This window comes from Podarcis cretensis (genome assembly GCF_951804945.1).
Source record: "Podarcis cretensis genome assembly, chromosome: 1".
NCBI classification, from domain to species: domain Eukaryota; kingdom Metazoa; phylum Chordata; class Lepidosauria; order Squamata; family Lacertidae; genus Podarcis; species Podarcis cretensis.
The window spans coordinates 36,826,833-36,843,580 of record NC_137170.1 but is presented as its reverse complement, the minus strand read 5'-3'; the positions used below and the strand labels follow the sequence as shown (position 1 = coordinate 36,843,580).

General features: G+C 42.6%; 1 protein-coding gene across 3 annotated transcripts in view; it reads left to right on the top strand.

Moving 5' to 3' along the window:
* Positions 1 to 1,020: 1,020 nt before the first annotated feature.
* The window catches only part of NUBPL (NUBP iron-sulfur cluster assembly factor, mitochondrial), a 60,296-nt gene continuing 44,568 nt past the window's right edge, over positions 1,021 to 16,748 (top strand). The window contains exons 1-3 of one of the 3 annotated variants that reach the window (XM_079955237.1): positions 1,021 to 1,186; positions 2,477 to 2,624; positions 3,917 to 3,951. In XM_079955237.1, the coding sequence (XP_079811363.1) occupies positions 1,073 to 1,186; positions 2,477 to 2,624; positions 3,917 to 3,951 (297 nt within the window). In that variant the 5' untranslated portion in view covers positions 1,021 to 1,072. Of the gene's footprint in view, positions 1,187 to 2,009; positions 2,234 to 2,476; positions 2,625 to 3,916; positions 3,952 to 16,748 lie in introns of those variants that run through there. The other 2 variants (XM_079955235.1, XM_079955236.1) reach the window with 2 other exon arrangements.

Sequence of the window (16,748 nt, the reverse complement as noted above, 5' to 3'; positions counted from 1 at the left end):
AACTATGTATGCCACCTTTAACCCACGCGGGTTGCACTGTGGGCTAAAACACAGAGCCTAGGGCTTACCAATCAGAAGGTCGGCGGTTCGAATCCCCGCAATGGGGTGAGCTCCCATTGCTCGGTCCCTGCTCCTGCCAACCTAGCAGTTCAAAAGCACGAAGTGCAAGTAGATAAATACCAGTAGGTACCACTCCGGCGGGAAGGTAAACGGCGTTTCAGTGAGCTGCTCTGGTTCACCAGAAGCAGCTTAGTCATGCTGGCCACATGACCCGGAAGCTGTACGCCGGCTCCCTTGGCCAGTAAAGCGAGATGAGAGCTGCAACCTCTGACTCATCCGCGACTGGACCTAATGGTCAGGGGTCCCTTTACCTTTAGAAAAAGGTGGCATATAAATGAATGAATGACCTCTCCATGTACAAAAAAGCTGACTGGAATGAGTTACTGTTCTGCAAGAAAGGCTTCTACATGTGCTTCCATGGGAGGATGGAGGCAAGACCTTCTCATGGTCACCACAACCACCCTGCAATGTGTCCCCACAGGTGCGCTTTTAATGCTTTAGCGACTCTGCCTATCTCTGGGCAACAAACTCCAAATATGTTCGCCCACAAACAGACAGGGAGGATGATCCAGACAGGCAGGAGACACTCCTTGCTCATGAGAGCACCTATGCCTAGCAGCAGAATTACTCCTTCATTTCTGCACATCTTTTGAGTTTTTCAGGAGAAAAGCAAATGCCATTTGGTTTCCAAGCTTGAGGGATATGCAGTATTGCTGTGGACTGGCCCCAACCTCCCACCGGCCGTGGACCCTCAATAGTTGCTGGCCAACGATTGATCACATGTGGGCCCTCTCGTGGGGTTTTGAGGATCTCGGTAGCTTCCTAACGTGACGCTGACCCCAGCATACCAATCGCCTAAAGCCAAGGCAGTGCTAATAGTCTTTGTCGCTAAAAAGGGGTAAGTCCCATTTATTGCTTGTTTGCTTGCAGCCTCCGTTGCCCGCCCCTTTTGGGGGCTGGGCTGAGGCGAGGCTACGCAGATCCATCGGCAGGCGCTGGGAGGGGTGCTAGGATGGTGGCGCGAGCTTATGCATTGGCGTTACAAACTGCGAAGAGAAAAGCCTTGTCATGGCTCCGGCCAGGCTGGGGTGGAGCCGCGACCTCGGCTGTTTCCGCCCGCTTTCGGGTAAGTGACGCGTGGAGAGCCATTTTCATTTTGGACAGGAGTTTTGATGGGGACGAGGCAGGCGGGAGCTCCGGAGCATGTCATTGTTCGGTGCGTCCTTTTCGTGCCTGGTGGATGAAAGGGGTTCTAAACAGCGGTTGGCGCGAGCTATGAAACCCCCTTTTCAAATTCATTGTACTGCACCCCCCTTTTTTAAAGTGCGTTGGTGAGATTGGTTTCAAGTGACATTTCTATAGCTCCATACGAAGGATTGTTTGGGGTTTTTATTCCTTCTCTTCCTTGTTCACGTTCCAATCCCTCTAGTTTAACCTTAACTGTTTTACTGTCTCCAGTTACTTTTTGCACCACCATTCAATAACCATAATTGCATCTAAAGACTCCACGCATGTATATCTGCATTAACTCTCACATACATATATAGTATATGTAAACAATCCCCTCCATTCCTCTTCCATGAACACATTTGCCCATATTCTCTGTTCCACATGCACACCTGCTTCCATCTGTCGGGATTTCCTTCACTCCCTTTTTCTGAATTCGCACCCAGTTCTGCCAGTACCTCCCCCCTCTCGCTTTGTACTTTCTTGCTATTGCTACTCGGAATGTGTTTCTCTGATTTCCTTTCCATTTGCACACCCGCATTTTCATTCTCTGGCAGATCCTATGCTCTGCTGTGTGAACAGACGCAGTCACGCAGCAAAGTACCCTGCGATTCTTAGTTGCACCCATTCCTCTTACACTTCAGGAAGCACCGTCGTTGCGGAGGAGGTACTTCCGCCTCGTCTGCATCCATTTCCGGTCGGACCGAGAAGGCACCTAGAGGTGCCTCGCTGGGCGGCGATTCTATCGTTTTAACCGCTTGCAGGCAGAAGCTTGCTTTTGCTATGTAAGCTGCTGTCTCCAAATCTTCTATGGCTTCACTTCAGAGACGCCACACGGGCATGCATGATGTATTTTGATATGGAAATAAGAGGACTGAAAGCGTTGTTAGTTGCTGGCAGTCCCTCAAGGATGCTAAAATTACTGGCTGCAAACTTTAAAAAAATGGTAAGCTTTCCTAGTTATGCCCACGTTCAGTTTGACACATCTCATTGGTGTCACGCTTGGCTTACAAACGTGCCCTAGGCTAGAGCAACACAGAGATAAAAGAAGTCTTGCAAGGCGTCAGACGAAATAAACTTGCCAGTAATTTTAGTGGAGGAGCTGGAAACTATTTTGCTATCTCTTTCATACACAGATTTTGGTGTATGAAAACAGTTTAGAATTAGCACGCTTTTGTTTTGTTTTCAGTCCTCAAATGCAAACGATGAGGTCCTCAAAGAGAAGCGTAGCAAAATCATGGCTAGAGGACTTCCAAAGCAAAAACCGATTCAAGGAGTTAAGCAGGTGTTGGTTGTAGCTTCTGGAAAAGGAGGTGTTGGGAAATCAACAACCGCTGGTAAGTTCTGTGTATTTGATTCAGGATATTATTTCCCTTTAACTTGCTTGTAGATATAGGTGTGCGGATATAACAAGCTCTTATCTAACAATGTACACTTCCACTATAGTTTACTCATAGTTTGGATTTAATTTGAAAAGGTTTTTAAATAAATGTTATTCAGCCTGAAATAAGCTGTCAGATATAAGCAGAGTTCTTGTTTCATTGTTATTTGGTACAATTTGTGATGCTCCCTGGATCAAGTACATAGTTGAAACTAGTTCAATAATTATACTGGGAGGGAAAGAAGCTACACTGAGAAATTATCCTCATGTTCTATTGACCTGAGTGTGTCCATAACACTACTTGCATTTCAATATTTATTAGAGTGTGAACAAAAGTTTCCTCTACAAGTTGTCATTGTAGATAAAACTAAAAACTAGGGACTTCAATTTAAACTAGTGTTCATTTCCTAATACTTTAATTTTTCTTTTATTAGCTTAAAAAGTGGCTACTCGTTGATTTACTCTGACTTAGATGGTTTGTAGATCATGCTGTTAATTGTTTTGATTGTCTCAAATCTACCCTTGGAGTAAGCTTGTTGCACATAGTGGAATATACCTCTAAGTAAGCATGTACTAAACAAAATCTAAATTTAATCAGTTTAATGCTAAATCTAATGAGAAAGTAGCCCTTCATTAAAATTCCATCTGTTATGACATTTGAATAATTTTAAGCTCTTGGTGTTGTTTTTTTGGCTCACTGTTCTGAAGCTGTATTTTAGACAGCAATCTAAATTGTCTGCAGCACAATCCTATATCTGACATCTCCCATTGAGCTTACTTCTAGGTAACTGCATAGTTTTTAAGCCTCATTTCATTTTAGGTATTGTAAACCATGAAAATCGTGACTTTCAAATAGCAAAGAAAGGGAAAGAGTCATTTTAGGATTGTCTGTGACTGATTTTTATTAGAAGATGCAACACACAGTCATTAGGTTTGAGATGAATCTAGTGGAAGAAGGAAAATACTGACTTCATACACTTCCAAATAAATTCTCCAATTAGCTATTATGGGTTAGGAGTTTAGGTTCTCTTATGAATCAGCAGCTGATTTAAAAAACCTGGAAGTAGGAGATAGGAATAAATCATTTTTATAGTGAAGAGGATTATACAGTGCAGTGTCCCAATGATTTGTATTAGGACCCATGCTATTTTACTTATTCATAAACGATCTGGAGTCAGGGGCTTCTTTCTTAGAAGTGATCTCATTTCCGAGAGGCTGATTCTGCTAATTTTTGTGTTCTCTTTTCAGTAAATGTAGCCCTTGCACTGGCAGCAAATGATTCGGTAAGTAATTGCCTGATTATTGTTTCAATATTGCTAAATATAAAAATCGATAAAAAGTTACACAGATGTTAATAAGCACCTTAATAGCTGGTATATAGGCAGAGATATTTTTAAAGGTTGCTTCTGAAATAGTAGTTTTAATTTCAGTACCTAGCTTCAAATGATATTGTTGGAAAAAAGACACCATTTCTTCCACCAGGATTCTGCCCAATACTCATCTTCACTGTGGTGCTATTTCTGTTGTGCATTCTTATGAATTTCACTCCCTGACTCCTATCACTGATAGGGAAAACTAGCTTTACATTAAGTAAATTTCCTTATTTTTAATGTTACGATAAATTTCATGATGTGGGTACGTGTGTGTGGTTTTCTAAGGGTAAGGTTCAAGGGCCTTATGAAAATAATTGCTAGACTCACCTTTAATGTCTTTACTGAAGTACATTTGTGAAATATGTCTATACTCTAATAAAAAAATCCACTTTTGAGAATTCAAAGCACTTCACATACATCATTTCAGTAAATCTTTACAGAAACTTGCCTAAGGCCACATTGACACAAACCACATATCCTGTTAAATAGGCATACAGTGGGAAGACATGGGGAGAAAACAGTAAAGACCTGATTAAGAGAGCACAGCAGAGGTTATATTTTCTGAGAATCCTCCGGAAAAATAATCTTTCAAAGGACCTGTTGATGGCATTTTACCATTGTACTGTTGAGAGTGTATTAACTTACGGTCTCTGTGTGTGGTTTGGGAGCTACACGGTCAGCGAAAAAACAACGCTGTCCAGGGTTGTAAAGACTGTGGAAGAGAATACAGTGGTACCTCAGGTTAAGTACTTAATTCGTTCCGGAGGTCCGTACTTAACCTGAAACTGTTCTTAACTTGAAGCACCACTTTAGCTAATGGGGCCTCTGGCAGCTGCCGCGGCGCCGGAGCACGATTTCTGTTCTCATACTGAAGCAAAGTTCTTAACCTGAAGCACTATTTCTGGGTTAGCGGAGTCTGTAACCTGAAGCATATGTAACCTGAAGCATATGTAACCCGAGGTACCACTGTAATTGGGTGCACTCTTCCCACCTTGGATCAAATCCATGCTTCCAGGTGTCATAAGAAAGCTGCAGAGATAGTGCAGGATAGTGCTCGCCCTGGAAAAGATCTCTTTCAGCTTTGCCTTCTGGAAGAAGGTACAGGGTTATAAAGACTAGGACCAGCCGCCTGAGAAACAGTTTCTATCCAAATGCGATTTTGGTTTTAAACATAGTGTAAGGTAGTCTCTATGGGAGTATATTGTATTTAATTATGGGGTATCAGAGTTTTTAGGGGGCTAACCAGGCTGGGATAGCTGGGATAGCAGGCTTGTTGGTTTTTGAATGTCTGATGTAGATTTTTTCAATTTCGTTGTTCTGTATGGGACAATGACAATAAAGATTATCGTATTGTATCGTAAACCGATGTCCACTGTATATACATGCTCTGGAGAAGATGTAAAAAAAATCCTGTGTGTACAAACTATATGGTAGACTCTGCCTATCTATTAACAGACCCTGGCTATTCTAGGGACTGTGATCCCATGGACAAAACTTAAACATGCACATGTCTGTATGTTCATAGTCTCTTTAAAATGTTCAGATTTTGTCAGAAATGGAAATGGAAGTTGTGCTTCGGCTGTATATTTCAGCTTTTTTTTTTTTACATTTATATTCCACTTTTCTGTCAAGGAGCTCAAGGTGGCATACATGATTCTCCCTCCTCTTAATTTTATCTTCACAACAACCCTGTAAAGCACGGGTGTGAAACACAAGGCCCGCGGGCCGAATCCAGCCTGCCAGACCTTGTCATGTGGCCCGTGTAGCCCCAGCCCGCTATTAGAAGCCCAGTCGCTTACCACCCACCCATCAAACAGGCTGCCAACGCGACGGCGCATGCGCACGACGAATCCTCCCGCTAACTCCAATATCATAAAGGAGATCGCTTACCCTAGTGGCCTTTTTTGAACATGTGCGGCGTCAGGCGTGCAACGCGCATGCGCAGGCGGGGAAGGATTGGGGGGAAAGCCCCGCCGTCGCCTCTGCGCTTGCACGCTTAAGTGAGCTTCCGGGGAAAGGAGGTGGAGGTCGCGTGCACGCCGCCTTCTCCGCGCATGCGTAATAGCCGGCAACCTGTCAGCGCCCGGCCTGTGGCGCCCGTTTGCCGTTGCTGTGGCAGCTGAGGGGCCCTGCGGGAGGCCCTGGCTGCAAGGCCTGCCGGAGGGACGGAGCCTTCCGGGAACACGAGCGGCAGTTCGGCCGCTTTCTCCTAATCGTCGCCTTCCCCCTCCATCACGCTACTGGTGATGCAGCCCTGCGGCTGGGGCGGGGAGGCGGTGGGCGCCTTGCTGCAGCATCAGGTGGTGCGGCAGCCGCAGCCACCGTCGCAGGGGGCCTCGGAGGCGCCCTCGGGCCTCATGGTCTTCTACAAGCTGGGCCCGGCGACAGGGGGTGACGCGGACGGCGATGGGGGTGGAGGCGACAGCGCCAGCAGCCCCGGCGGAGGCCTGGAGGATCTGGACGAGGAGGAGGAGGGCAGCGCCCAATCGGGGGGAGGAGGAGGAGGCGGCGGCTACAAAGGCTGCAGCGAGACCACCACACAAGTGGCCAAGCAGTGCAAGCCCTGGATGTGCAAGAGGCACTGCAACAAGATGTACAAGGACAAGTACAAGTGCAAGAAGAGAGACCAGGCCTTGGGGGGCGGTGGAAGTGGCGGAGGCGGAGCTGATGCAGAGGCAAGGCAATTTCAGAAGAGATGGGAAAGTGATAATAAAGAGTGGACACATCGTCCTACAGATACAACCGGCCCTTTGAGGGTGACCAAACTGCTGATGCGGCCCCCGATGAATTTGAGTTTGACACCCATGCTGTAAAGTATGCTGGGCTTAGAGACTGTGACTGATGCAAGGTCATCCCTTCAGCTTCATGGTCGAGTGGGGATTTGAACCCTGGTCTACCAGGTTTAACACTCTAACCGCTAAACCATACTAGCTCGCTCTTTAGTTGAATATGCGAAAAACGCAATAGCTGAAATTGGAATTGGGGATTTCTGCTTCATTGCTCAGTCTCTAAGTCACTGCTCTTTGCTATTTATGCCTGGGTGATATACCGGTAAATAAGTGTTTAGTGGTGCAATGCAGTAGGCAAGGTGGTCATAATATCCCCTGTTGGCATTTAAGAAAATAACACACAATCCATGTGAATGAATCAAAAATGTTCCTGAAACATGGCAGTATTTGCAGCAAATATACTAGTATTAGAACAAGGCTGTCAAAACAAGGTTAAAATGTACTGCGCGAATTTAACAGTGAAAGTTCAAGGCTCTTGAAAAATGTGTCAGGTTTACGGGGGGGGGGGGGAAGGCAGAGGCAGAACTTGAGAGTAGCAGATGTTGCATTAATATTTGATACAGAAGTAAATTTTTAAAATCATTGTATTGGAATTAATTGCTTGATTGACACTAATAGGAGTCACCTGGCAAGTTCTCAAACACTGCATAGAAAGTGTTTCATAATTAATGCCTGGTGTTATTGCAGTGGGTGAAATTTACGATCGTGACACAATGGGTTAGCAAACAATGAATCATCTTTGTTTATAGCACTTGTGTATGCTGTGTGTGTGTTTGTGTAGTTCTGCTGTACCTCTAAAATAGGAGCCGTATAGTCATTATTCTTCAGTTTATTTCTACATTGTTAAAATAGTATTTTTAAGAACATGTGGTCATGTTACATTTCCCAAGTACTTACTGATCACAGAAGTCTGCATGATAAATGTGGCGAGTGGCGCAGAATGTCAGAGAGTGATTTGCAGAAATGATCCTGCAAGTTCCTGCTCTAATCTTGCCTCCTGCCATCAGATCTCACTTAACAGGCCTTGGACAAGTCACTGTTCTCGTAGGAGATAAAGATAGCCCTCTTCAGCTATTCTCCCTCAGTGTCACATAATCACCATCTATTGAGAGCAAGGGACCGAACCACCACTCTCTCTGTTGCATCATTGTGGTCCAATGTCACCGCTTTCCATGTGCTGCGAAAGAATCCCTGCAGTAGAGAGCCTGCTATTGTGTAGGCTCCCTGTGTGATTTAGAACCCTGCTATTTATTTCATTTGACCTCACCATTTCTTCTTAAAACTTAAAACATACACCCACTTCTCCACCCGTTACTCAGGATAAAACTTAACGCACCTGAGGTTGATTAGTCAGTGAAAGCTTATACAAAAATAAATGTTAGCCTTGAAGTTGCTTTGTTGCTTAAATTTCAACCAACTAAGAATATACAAGGTAAATTGAGGTTGTGGAGTTGCCTTTGCCTCATCTTTCAAAGTTGATGGCACCGTATTTACAATGGATTAGAAATGCTAGATTCGTTCTTAATCTGCAGTGGACCTTGTGTATCAGGAATGGGAGGTTTAATAATAATAATAATAACGTTGATGATGATGATGATGATGTTGTTTCACTTTGAAGCCCTATTGGGGAACTAGAAAAATATGGTAGACATAGTGCTTGGCTTTCTCATTTGCTACGGATACTAGATTCTGCTTATCTATTTGATGGAAATATATTTGCTGTTATTTCCTGCTGGCAGGCAGCACTGCAGGGATGTTGTGGTTTGAGGTACTGAAGGATTCCCAATGCCAACACTAATAACTCTTACTCTGCTTGTGTTTCAGAACTAAAAATCTAGTCTTAGGCTTAGAAATTCCAACTTGCCTAGAACCGACTAGTTTATTAATGCTGTGCATACATGTAGAATTAATCTTAATTATTGCAGTTTTTTTTGTTATAAGATCTTTTGTTCCGTTGGGCCGGCAAGACACACCCAGACAATGGTTTCTTGTGCACATGGTTGGACAATTGTGTGTTAAACTAACAACATAAGAAGCTTTCAAAAATAGTACGTTCATAGTTTCCGTAGTGCACATATGGACTGGGAAGATCTATAGACTGGATATCTCTTGATTTTAAAACCTGCCACATAGACATGTCTGTACTTTAGTGTGGATGTGTGCACTATTTCAGTTTGATTTTCTTAAATCTACAAAGGTAGAGCTGACTTTGGATTCCAGAGCTGTTCTGAGTTTGTGTATGTGACTACTCACTGCAGATGAAATAATTTAGTTGATGGAAGATTCTGATTCAGCAACGAATATCAAGGTCATCCATGTCAAGTATTGCTTAAAGCAAAGGGAGCATTCGGTCCAGTCCTGGCTCTCTGGATCTGTAACAACTTCGAGTTACCAAATCATTACAGCTGGCTTAGTTAATTAACAACAAGAATGTGCAGTTCTCCGAGGCTGTACTGAGATTTCTAAACTTCTTCTGCTTCCCCCCTGAAGCAAATGGGCTTTGCCCAACTATCCTCCTTCTTAACTGCTTTTTTAGTTTTGACAGGAGATTCTTTTTAACCCTCAGAAATGGCAGTAGCCAATTCTACTCCCCCAGGAGCCCTGTAGGAGAACTTTTGGCTTTTCTGTCAGGCTCACTCACATTAGGACAACTGTGTATGAAAGCTGCATTGCCCCAGACAATTTATTATAGCAGAAAGAACTCCAATTAATAGAAGCCAGGCATAATACATCAAGATTGCTTGTTTAGGAACATTGTATTTTAGTGAGCAAACACCAGCTGTGCCTGACTGAGGATGGCCCAAATCCAGTTGGGAAATTGTGCTTATGCTGTCATTGTGCAGGAATACTACCTATTCAACCTGTTTTAAAAATTCTTTTTTACTAAGGGCTGTGATCTAGCCAGCCTTCTCCCCACTCCCATTTTGATTTGTGGCAGTAGAAGAGTACCCTTGAGGTTCTTGCAGAAAATTAGTTTTATATATAAATAAATGTGTGCCAACTACAGCATAGCTGAGTCAAATATCCAGCACTGAAGATTGTATGCAGCTCATTTGTCTGTGTACAATCAGCTCAATCTTGCATGAGACATTCATCTTTGGTTGGTTGCCATATTGCCTTTATCCCAAAGTATAAAATGCACAGGTAAAAAAACCCTATGCTTTGCCTTTGGAAAACCATTGCGTGAGAGACGGCAGTCATTGAGGGTTTGGGAAAGAGAGAGGTCAATTTTCAGAGAGGAAGATGGGGGTACTCTTGTCACGTTGTACATCCTGGTCCCAAATCCACTTCCATACAGTCTAACTCCAAAATGCATTCTTGCATACACACCTGCACATAGCCTGAAGGCTCTGTTGAGGTTTTTTAAGGAAACTCCCAAAATTGTTGCTTTCTTTAGGAAAACCTGAAAGTTGTTGAGCTGTTGTTAGACATACACCAACCAAAGTTTGCAAAAATACGGTTTTTTTAACTAAGATCCAGGACAAAGTGCCTCCTTTCGGAAATTCCCCTCAGACGCCAATTTTGCCTTTGAAATCCTGGTAATGTCCATGAAAATCCAGACATATGGCAGCCCTAATTCATTCACGATTCCACAGCCTGCCCTACAGCGGCCTGTAAAGCAGACAGTATTAGTAAACTGGGCCCTTCTCAACTCAGAGATTTATGGAGACTAGGCAGAGAAGTCTGCAGAATGGCCATTCTGAACAATTTAGAATTTTTAAATAGCATGTTCTGAAAAGGCAAAATAGCAGGGCAAGAAAGCAGGGAATGAATACTACCAGGAACAGTTATCTGAAAATCAGAATTGGCCCTGCTAGCAAAACCAGGCTATTTTCAGTAAAGAACTCTTGTAACAGAGAGGTAGCCAGCAGAGGGAGTGCTTTTCACCATTTTCCTTCCTATGGCACTCTGGTCATGACATCATCAAATAAGTTTTTTATTTTAAAAATCCACACACAACTCTTTATTAGCAACAGAACCAATCTTAAGAACAGGAAATGGAGGAGCAGAGTAAAAACATGCTAAATAGTCTCATTTGTGAGACTCAATGCAGAGTTGCAGATGGATCAAAAAGTTTCTTCAGCATGTTGGTTAGCTTACACTTCGCTAGATAACCTTGTGCTTGTGGCACCTGCTTGCCTTTTGCTGCTTTCAAATATAGCATCTTAAATTCTTGAAAAATAAGCCATCCAGGAGAGGGAACATAAGTGAAAATGGTTGCCAAATGAAGTTCAAATACAGTTAAGAAGGATAAAATTTCAGGATCAAAAGTTAGGTCTAAGTTTTGGTGTATGTTAAGCCTCATGATTTTACCTATGAAGGCATAATAACAAAGGAATGGACACTTATGGGCATGAATCCTGTCTGTAGGTCATGGCTGTCCTTGTTCATGCACTCTTGCCCTTATTTAGAGAAGATCCATATCTGGAGCCACTCCTGTGCACAGATCTTCTCTGAATTAGGAACTGTGGATGTGGAAATCTTATGAGCATCAGTACACAGGTGTTGCTCATCAGCCCTACACCAAAAGCAATGTATCCAAATCCATCTTCTGGCTGTCAATTAGTGATACATGCCTAGAGCTAAACTGGGGCACTTATATCTAGAAGAACGATACTGCTTTACCATACAACAAATAAACACCAGGTCAAACCAGCGTTCTTCTGTGCATTGATTTCTTGAAGGAGTAGGTCTCATTATTCACTTCTTTTGACACCTTAGTTACTTAAGTCCATGGAAGTGCAGCAGTATGGTTCAGAGAACCTCCATTAAGCAAAACATTATTATCTTGGGTTGCAATCCTATGCACATTTGAAGTAAGTCCCATTGAACACAGGGACTTGTGGGACTGGGTTGTTAAACAAAGTTATATTTTCCTCACACACACTTCCACACAAATGAGCAGCTAATGAGAAAGCAGCAAAATAATACAATTAAAAACAAATAAATATTGTAATGAAAATTGCTAAGAACATCTAAACACAGTCAACCACCCTTACAGCTAATAATTTCAAGGCTGCTAGGAATAGTGTATTTGCTTGGGTGAACACAAATGTTTTGCTTTTTAAATTCCTCCTGAATATTGAGGGAGACAAATTTATCCCACCAGGAGGGCATTCCCTAAATGGGGAAGCCCTACTGCAAAGGTCTCCCCTACTGATTGTCTTGCCTGAGATGCTTGAACTTGATATATTGAGAGGCTCACTCTTAGGTACTTGGGTCCCAAACCATTAAAATCTTGGTGTATTAACATCTTGAATTTCAGGCCTGGTTACGCAATATCCTATTGAGAAGCCCTGCTTACCAACCTGGCAGCTGCATTCAGCACTGGTTGCAGTTTCCAGGCCATCTTTGAGTGCAGCATCACATCGAGGGCATGGCAGTGGGAGCACAATTGGACCTTTAGGAGGGTTGTTGCTAAGCATGGACAACCAAGGCCACCTGGACTTTAACTGACCCAACTTCTTTCCAGTAGTGCAACATAGGCAATGAGTGAATAACAAGGCTTCCAAACAAATTTTTTCCAAAGCAAATTGTGCTTAAGATTTTAGAAAATGTAGAACAAGCTAAACAGTTTAAGAATATTATTTTAGGGGAGAAAAAGTAATTTATGGTTTGAGATAGAGTGGAAAAAAGCAAATGTTGATATATACCTATTTAAGAGTGTTTCCTAACAAATTCAGCATTTACCAATTTGCATTCGTTCGTTGTCCGATCCTGGCTTCTCTCTCTAGCACTTTCCAATACTTCAGCACTCTTAAAGTGTGTTAGAGCTCTTCAATTTTTTGAATCCATGGCTCTCTTTCTCTCTTCAGTTCTTCCTCAGGGGTTCTCAAATTGTTGTCTGTGGATCTGAAGTTGTCTGAAGTTTCATTCAGGTGACCCATGACATGCTGGTATTGAATATTCATATTGACTTTTAATTGTATTCTTATTGCTTATTTTGTTTCTTATTGCATTTTATCGTATTTAAATTTGAATACTACGAATGCTAATTGTAATACAATAAAATACAATGTAAGAGATAAGCTTCCAGTGCAGCTCTTTACAATTGCTGCAAAATGCAGAAAAAATATGTGGTCTGCCAAGTCTGCTGGCAATTTTCAAGTGGTCCATGGACTGGGGGTGGGTGTAGTTTGGGAACCACTGATCTAACATGTTTTCCAACTCCCCTCAAAAACTTTTAACCAATCAATAGGACAGGAGACTCCTAGTTAAATTTTGGTTTCCCCTTAATTGCAGGTTCTTAGGTTAAACTTAGACCCTCTTGTCTAAGCTAAGCATCTCCTCAAACCTCTGTCCTTCCTTTGAACTTTTGGTCATTCTGTGTAGGAGAGACTTTAAAGCACGGGTAGGTAAACTAAGGCCCGGGGGCCGGATCCAGCCCAATTGCCTTCTAAATCTGGCCCGCAGATGGTCCGGTAATCAGTGTGTTTTTACATGAGTAGAATGTGTCCTTTTATTTAAAATGCATCTCTGGGTTATTTGTGGGGCCTGCCTGGTGTTATTTTACATGAGTAGAATGTGTGTGCTTTTATTTAAAATGCATCTGTGGGTTATTTGTGGGGCATAGGAATTCATTCATCCCCCCAAAAAATATAGTCCTGCCCCCCACAAGGTCTGAGGGACAGTGGACTGGCCCCCTGCTGAAAAAGTTTGCCGACCCCTGCTTTAAAGCAAAAAAACAACCATTTTACTATTTGCTTTGCAACTCAAAAGCCAAACACAAAATGGTTGAAAGTCTTCTTGATTTACGATTGTGTTGATCCATGCTGTATTAGGCTACATATGTAGTTTTGCAAAGCCACTTGGAAATGTTTTGATGTGTTCTTAACCACAGTTCTTTTATTTATATATCTATGTGCATTGATAGAGTAAAGCATAGAACTGTGAACTATTTTTTAAAAAAGTTTTGAGATGTTTGTGGTGTCCAAAGATGGCATTGCCATTGTGATTGCAAATCTTTGTCATGCCTCTCCCCTTTTGGTTTGTTAAAAATGGGAGAACCTGTAGATGGAAAAAGAGTGCTACTTAGGTTTAAGCACAAGCTAGGCAGTTTCCCAAATATTTATCCTTCAAATGGTAATTAGGGGATAAAGCATTAGAGTGACTATTTGAAGGGGTTTGATTAGCTGTGCATGCAGATAAAAGAAATGAGTCATGAATCTTCATAATCAGGTAAATTATGTGTTTTGTCTGAGAACAAAGGAGTTCGAAAATGGTGTTGAAGTCTTTGAAATCTGGCATGAAAATGTGGCTTCCCGATCTCTTAAATTGCAGCTTTCGTACAGTAGACACGAAACAGCATAATCTGTCAGAGTAACTCCAGTGGGTTTTTAAAATAGCTTTGTGCATTATAAAGAAACATGATTTTTTTTTAAAAAAAGAAGTAGTGCTAAATGAGATATTTGCTTTGATCTACATGATTACCTAAAATGGTACTGTCTCCCAATTGACATGTATATCAAGAAGTTCACAGAAAGGAATTGGTGGAATGTGCAGTGATGATGCTAAGCAATGGCTGTGAACAGACATTAATTCTTTTACAGCCTTCAAGATGGCATGATAGAGGTATTATTGCTCACAGAGCACACATTCATTTCCCCCCTCTCTATTCCACTAAGGCTTTGATCAAACAGGATTTGCAGGTTTTTAGTTCTTCAAAATAATAGAAAGCCTGTCTCACCATAGTGGGAGGGACTCTTCCCACCCCAATATGTGCATTGATGGCCAACAAGACCTCTGTTATTCTGCCATTCTCTGAAAAGCTAATGTCTGCACTTAGGCTGTGCTTGTCATAACAAGCTATTGAAATAAGTCAGATAAATTGGCGTGTTGATAAATTGGCAGAAAACACTAATGGGACTTGAGGCCGGCTCAGGACATTTTAATATGTGAAGTTGAACATGCAGTGGTGTCCCTTTTCCTTCTCATTAATCAAGGATACAACCCCTGAGAAGTTACCTGGTGTCAGTGAACTGAAGCCTTGGAAGTGCTAAGATTACATTCTAGTAAGTCTGATATTCATGCCACACTTAATGGCAACTGACTCACCTTATTATGTATTAGGTCTGCCTAGAGTGGAGCAGGGGTCTGTATAAGGTGTGCATGTGGCTTTTTATTATTATTTTTAAAAGAAGGTTTTGACTGGATGGTTAAGTCCAGTCAAAGACGACTATGGGGTTACAGCGCTCATCTCGCTTTCAGGCCAAGGGAGCTGGCGTTTGTCCACAGACAGCTTTCTGGGTCATGTGGCCAGCATGACTAAACCGCTTCTGGCGCAATAGGACACCGTGACGGAAACCAGAGCACTTGGAAACACCATTTACCTTCCCGCCATAGTGGTACATATTTACTTGCACTGGCCTGCTTTTGAACTGCTAGGTTGGCAGGAGCTGGGACAGAGCAACGGGAGCTCACCCCCTCATGGGAATTCAAACCGCCAACCTTCTGATCGGCAAGCCCTAGGCTCTGTGGTTCAGACCACAGTGCCACCTTTTATATTGCTAGACAGAGTGGTGTGGTGAGCTATTACTGTTAGCTTTAGGAACACCCTCTATCAAGGACTGAGGTTCTGTTTGCCCAATGATAGTAATGTTTTACATCTATATATGTAAAAGTAATATAATAGATTTCCTTAACTAAGGATGTCTGTCATTTCACCAAAAACACAGCAACCATACCCTTAATCTTCACAAGCAGAAAAACAAGCTCCCCCCCCCCCCACGAGGTACCCCTTACATTGCAAGGCTATACAACTTGAAAAATCACAACTGCAAAAATTATCTCTTACAATCCAATACTTGGATACACAGTACTGGAGATGAAGATGCTGCAGTTCCTGCTTATAAATAGCATTATATGCAGGAGTCCACCAATACAATGGCATCCATAAGTTTAACATGGGCAGCCAGTGGTGAAAGCCTCTAAAAGGTGCCACTGTAGAAGGAAGATTCTTTAAAAGATGGTGGCAGCATGGGGAAGCAGAGAGTTCCTCTTTCAAAATGGGTCAAGATGCAGCATCAGTAGAATGGATTTGGGTTTGTTACAAACATATGTGCCCACATCTCTCCACAACTCCTCCCTCTAAACCCAACCCCCCATTAGTGGGCACTGCATGAACGTAGTCTTTTGAACAGGAAACCGGAAACCTGACCCTTATTAACTACCGGTAACCATAGCTGACAGTCAAGCTGATCCAAAATTTGTGGCCCGCCAGCAGCAAGCATAAATACGATGTTAATTTACAGCATCAGATAAAGGCAGGTGCTGATTATGGAACACTCAACCTTTGTGACAGATGCCGCAGAATCAAGTTGCAAAGTTGGTACTGCTGAATATGGTGTTGGGTGAGAGTGGAGCTAATGATGGTTTCTGGTGGTTAGGGGATTAGGGTTCTGGGACATGGTTGGCTTTACATGCTGGGGGATTGGGCTGCCGTATTTTCAGCGGGACTCCAAATAAATAAATAAATGAAAAATCAGTTCTTCCTTAATAACCAAAACCCCTTCTATAACCCCATCGCTAAGCTCATGTGTGACTGTGCATTTTAGTGTATCTGAATTATCAGTGTTGAGAAAGGTACAAGTTGAATAAGAACAGCTATTTTTAAGTTCAGAAGCATTTATTGCTTATAACGGAATCCTGCTTTTCAAATACCAGCTTTTAATAATAATAGCTTAAGGCCAGCACCCTGCTGTGCTAACAGCAGTAGGCTTTTATCCAAAAGTTTCTTGCCGAAGCAGAAAGATGCTTCAACTCCGGCAAGGCAGGCGCTTGACTTCCAGTTAAGCTTCTCTTAGTGGGCAGCAGTTTATATCCCTGCCCCTCCACCTCATGACACCCCCCACCCCACCCCACATGCTTCACCAAAGGGAGTTATAATTTATTTCCTGCCCGCTCGCAGGGCGGGTTACA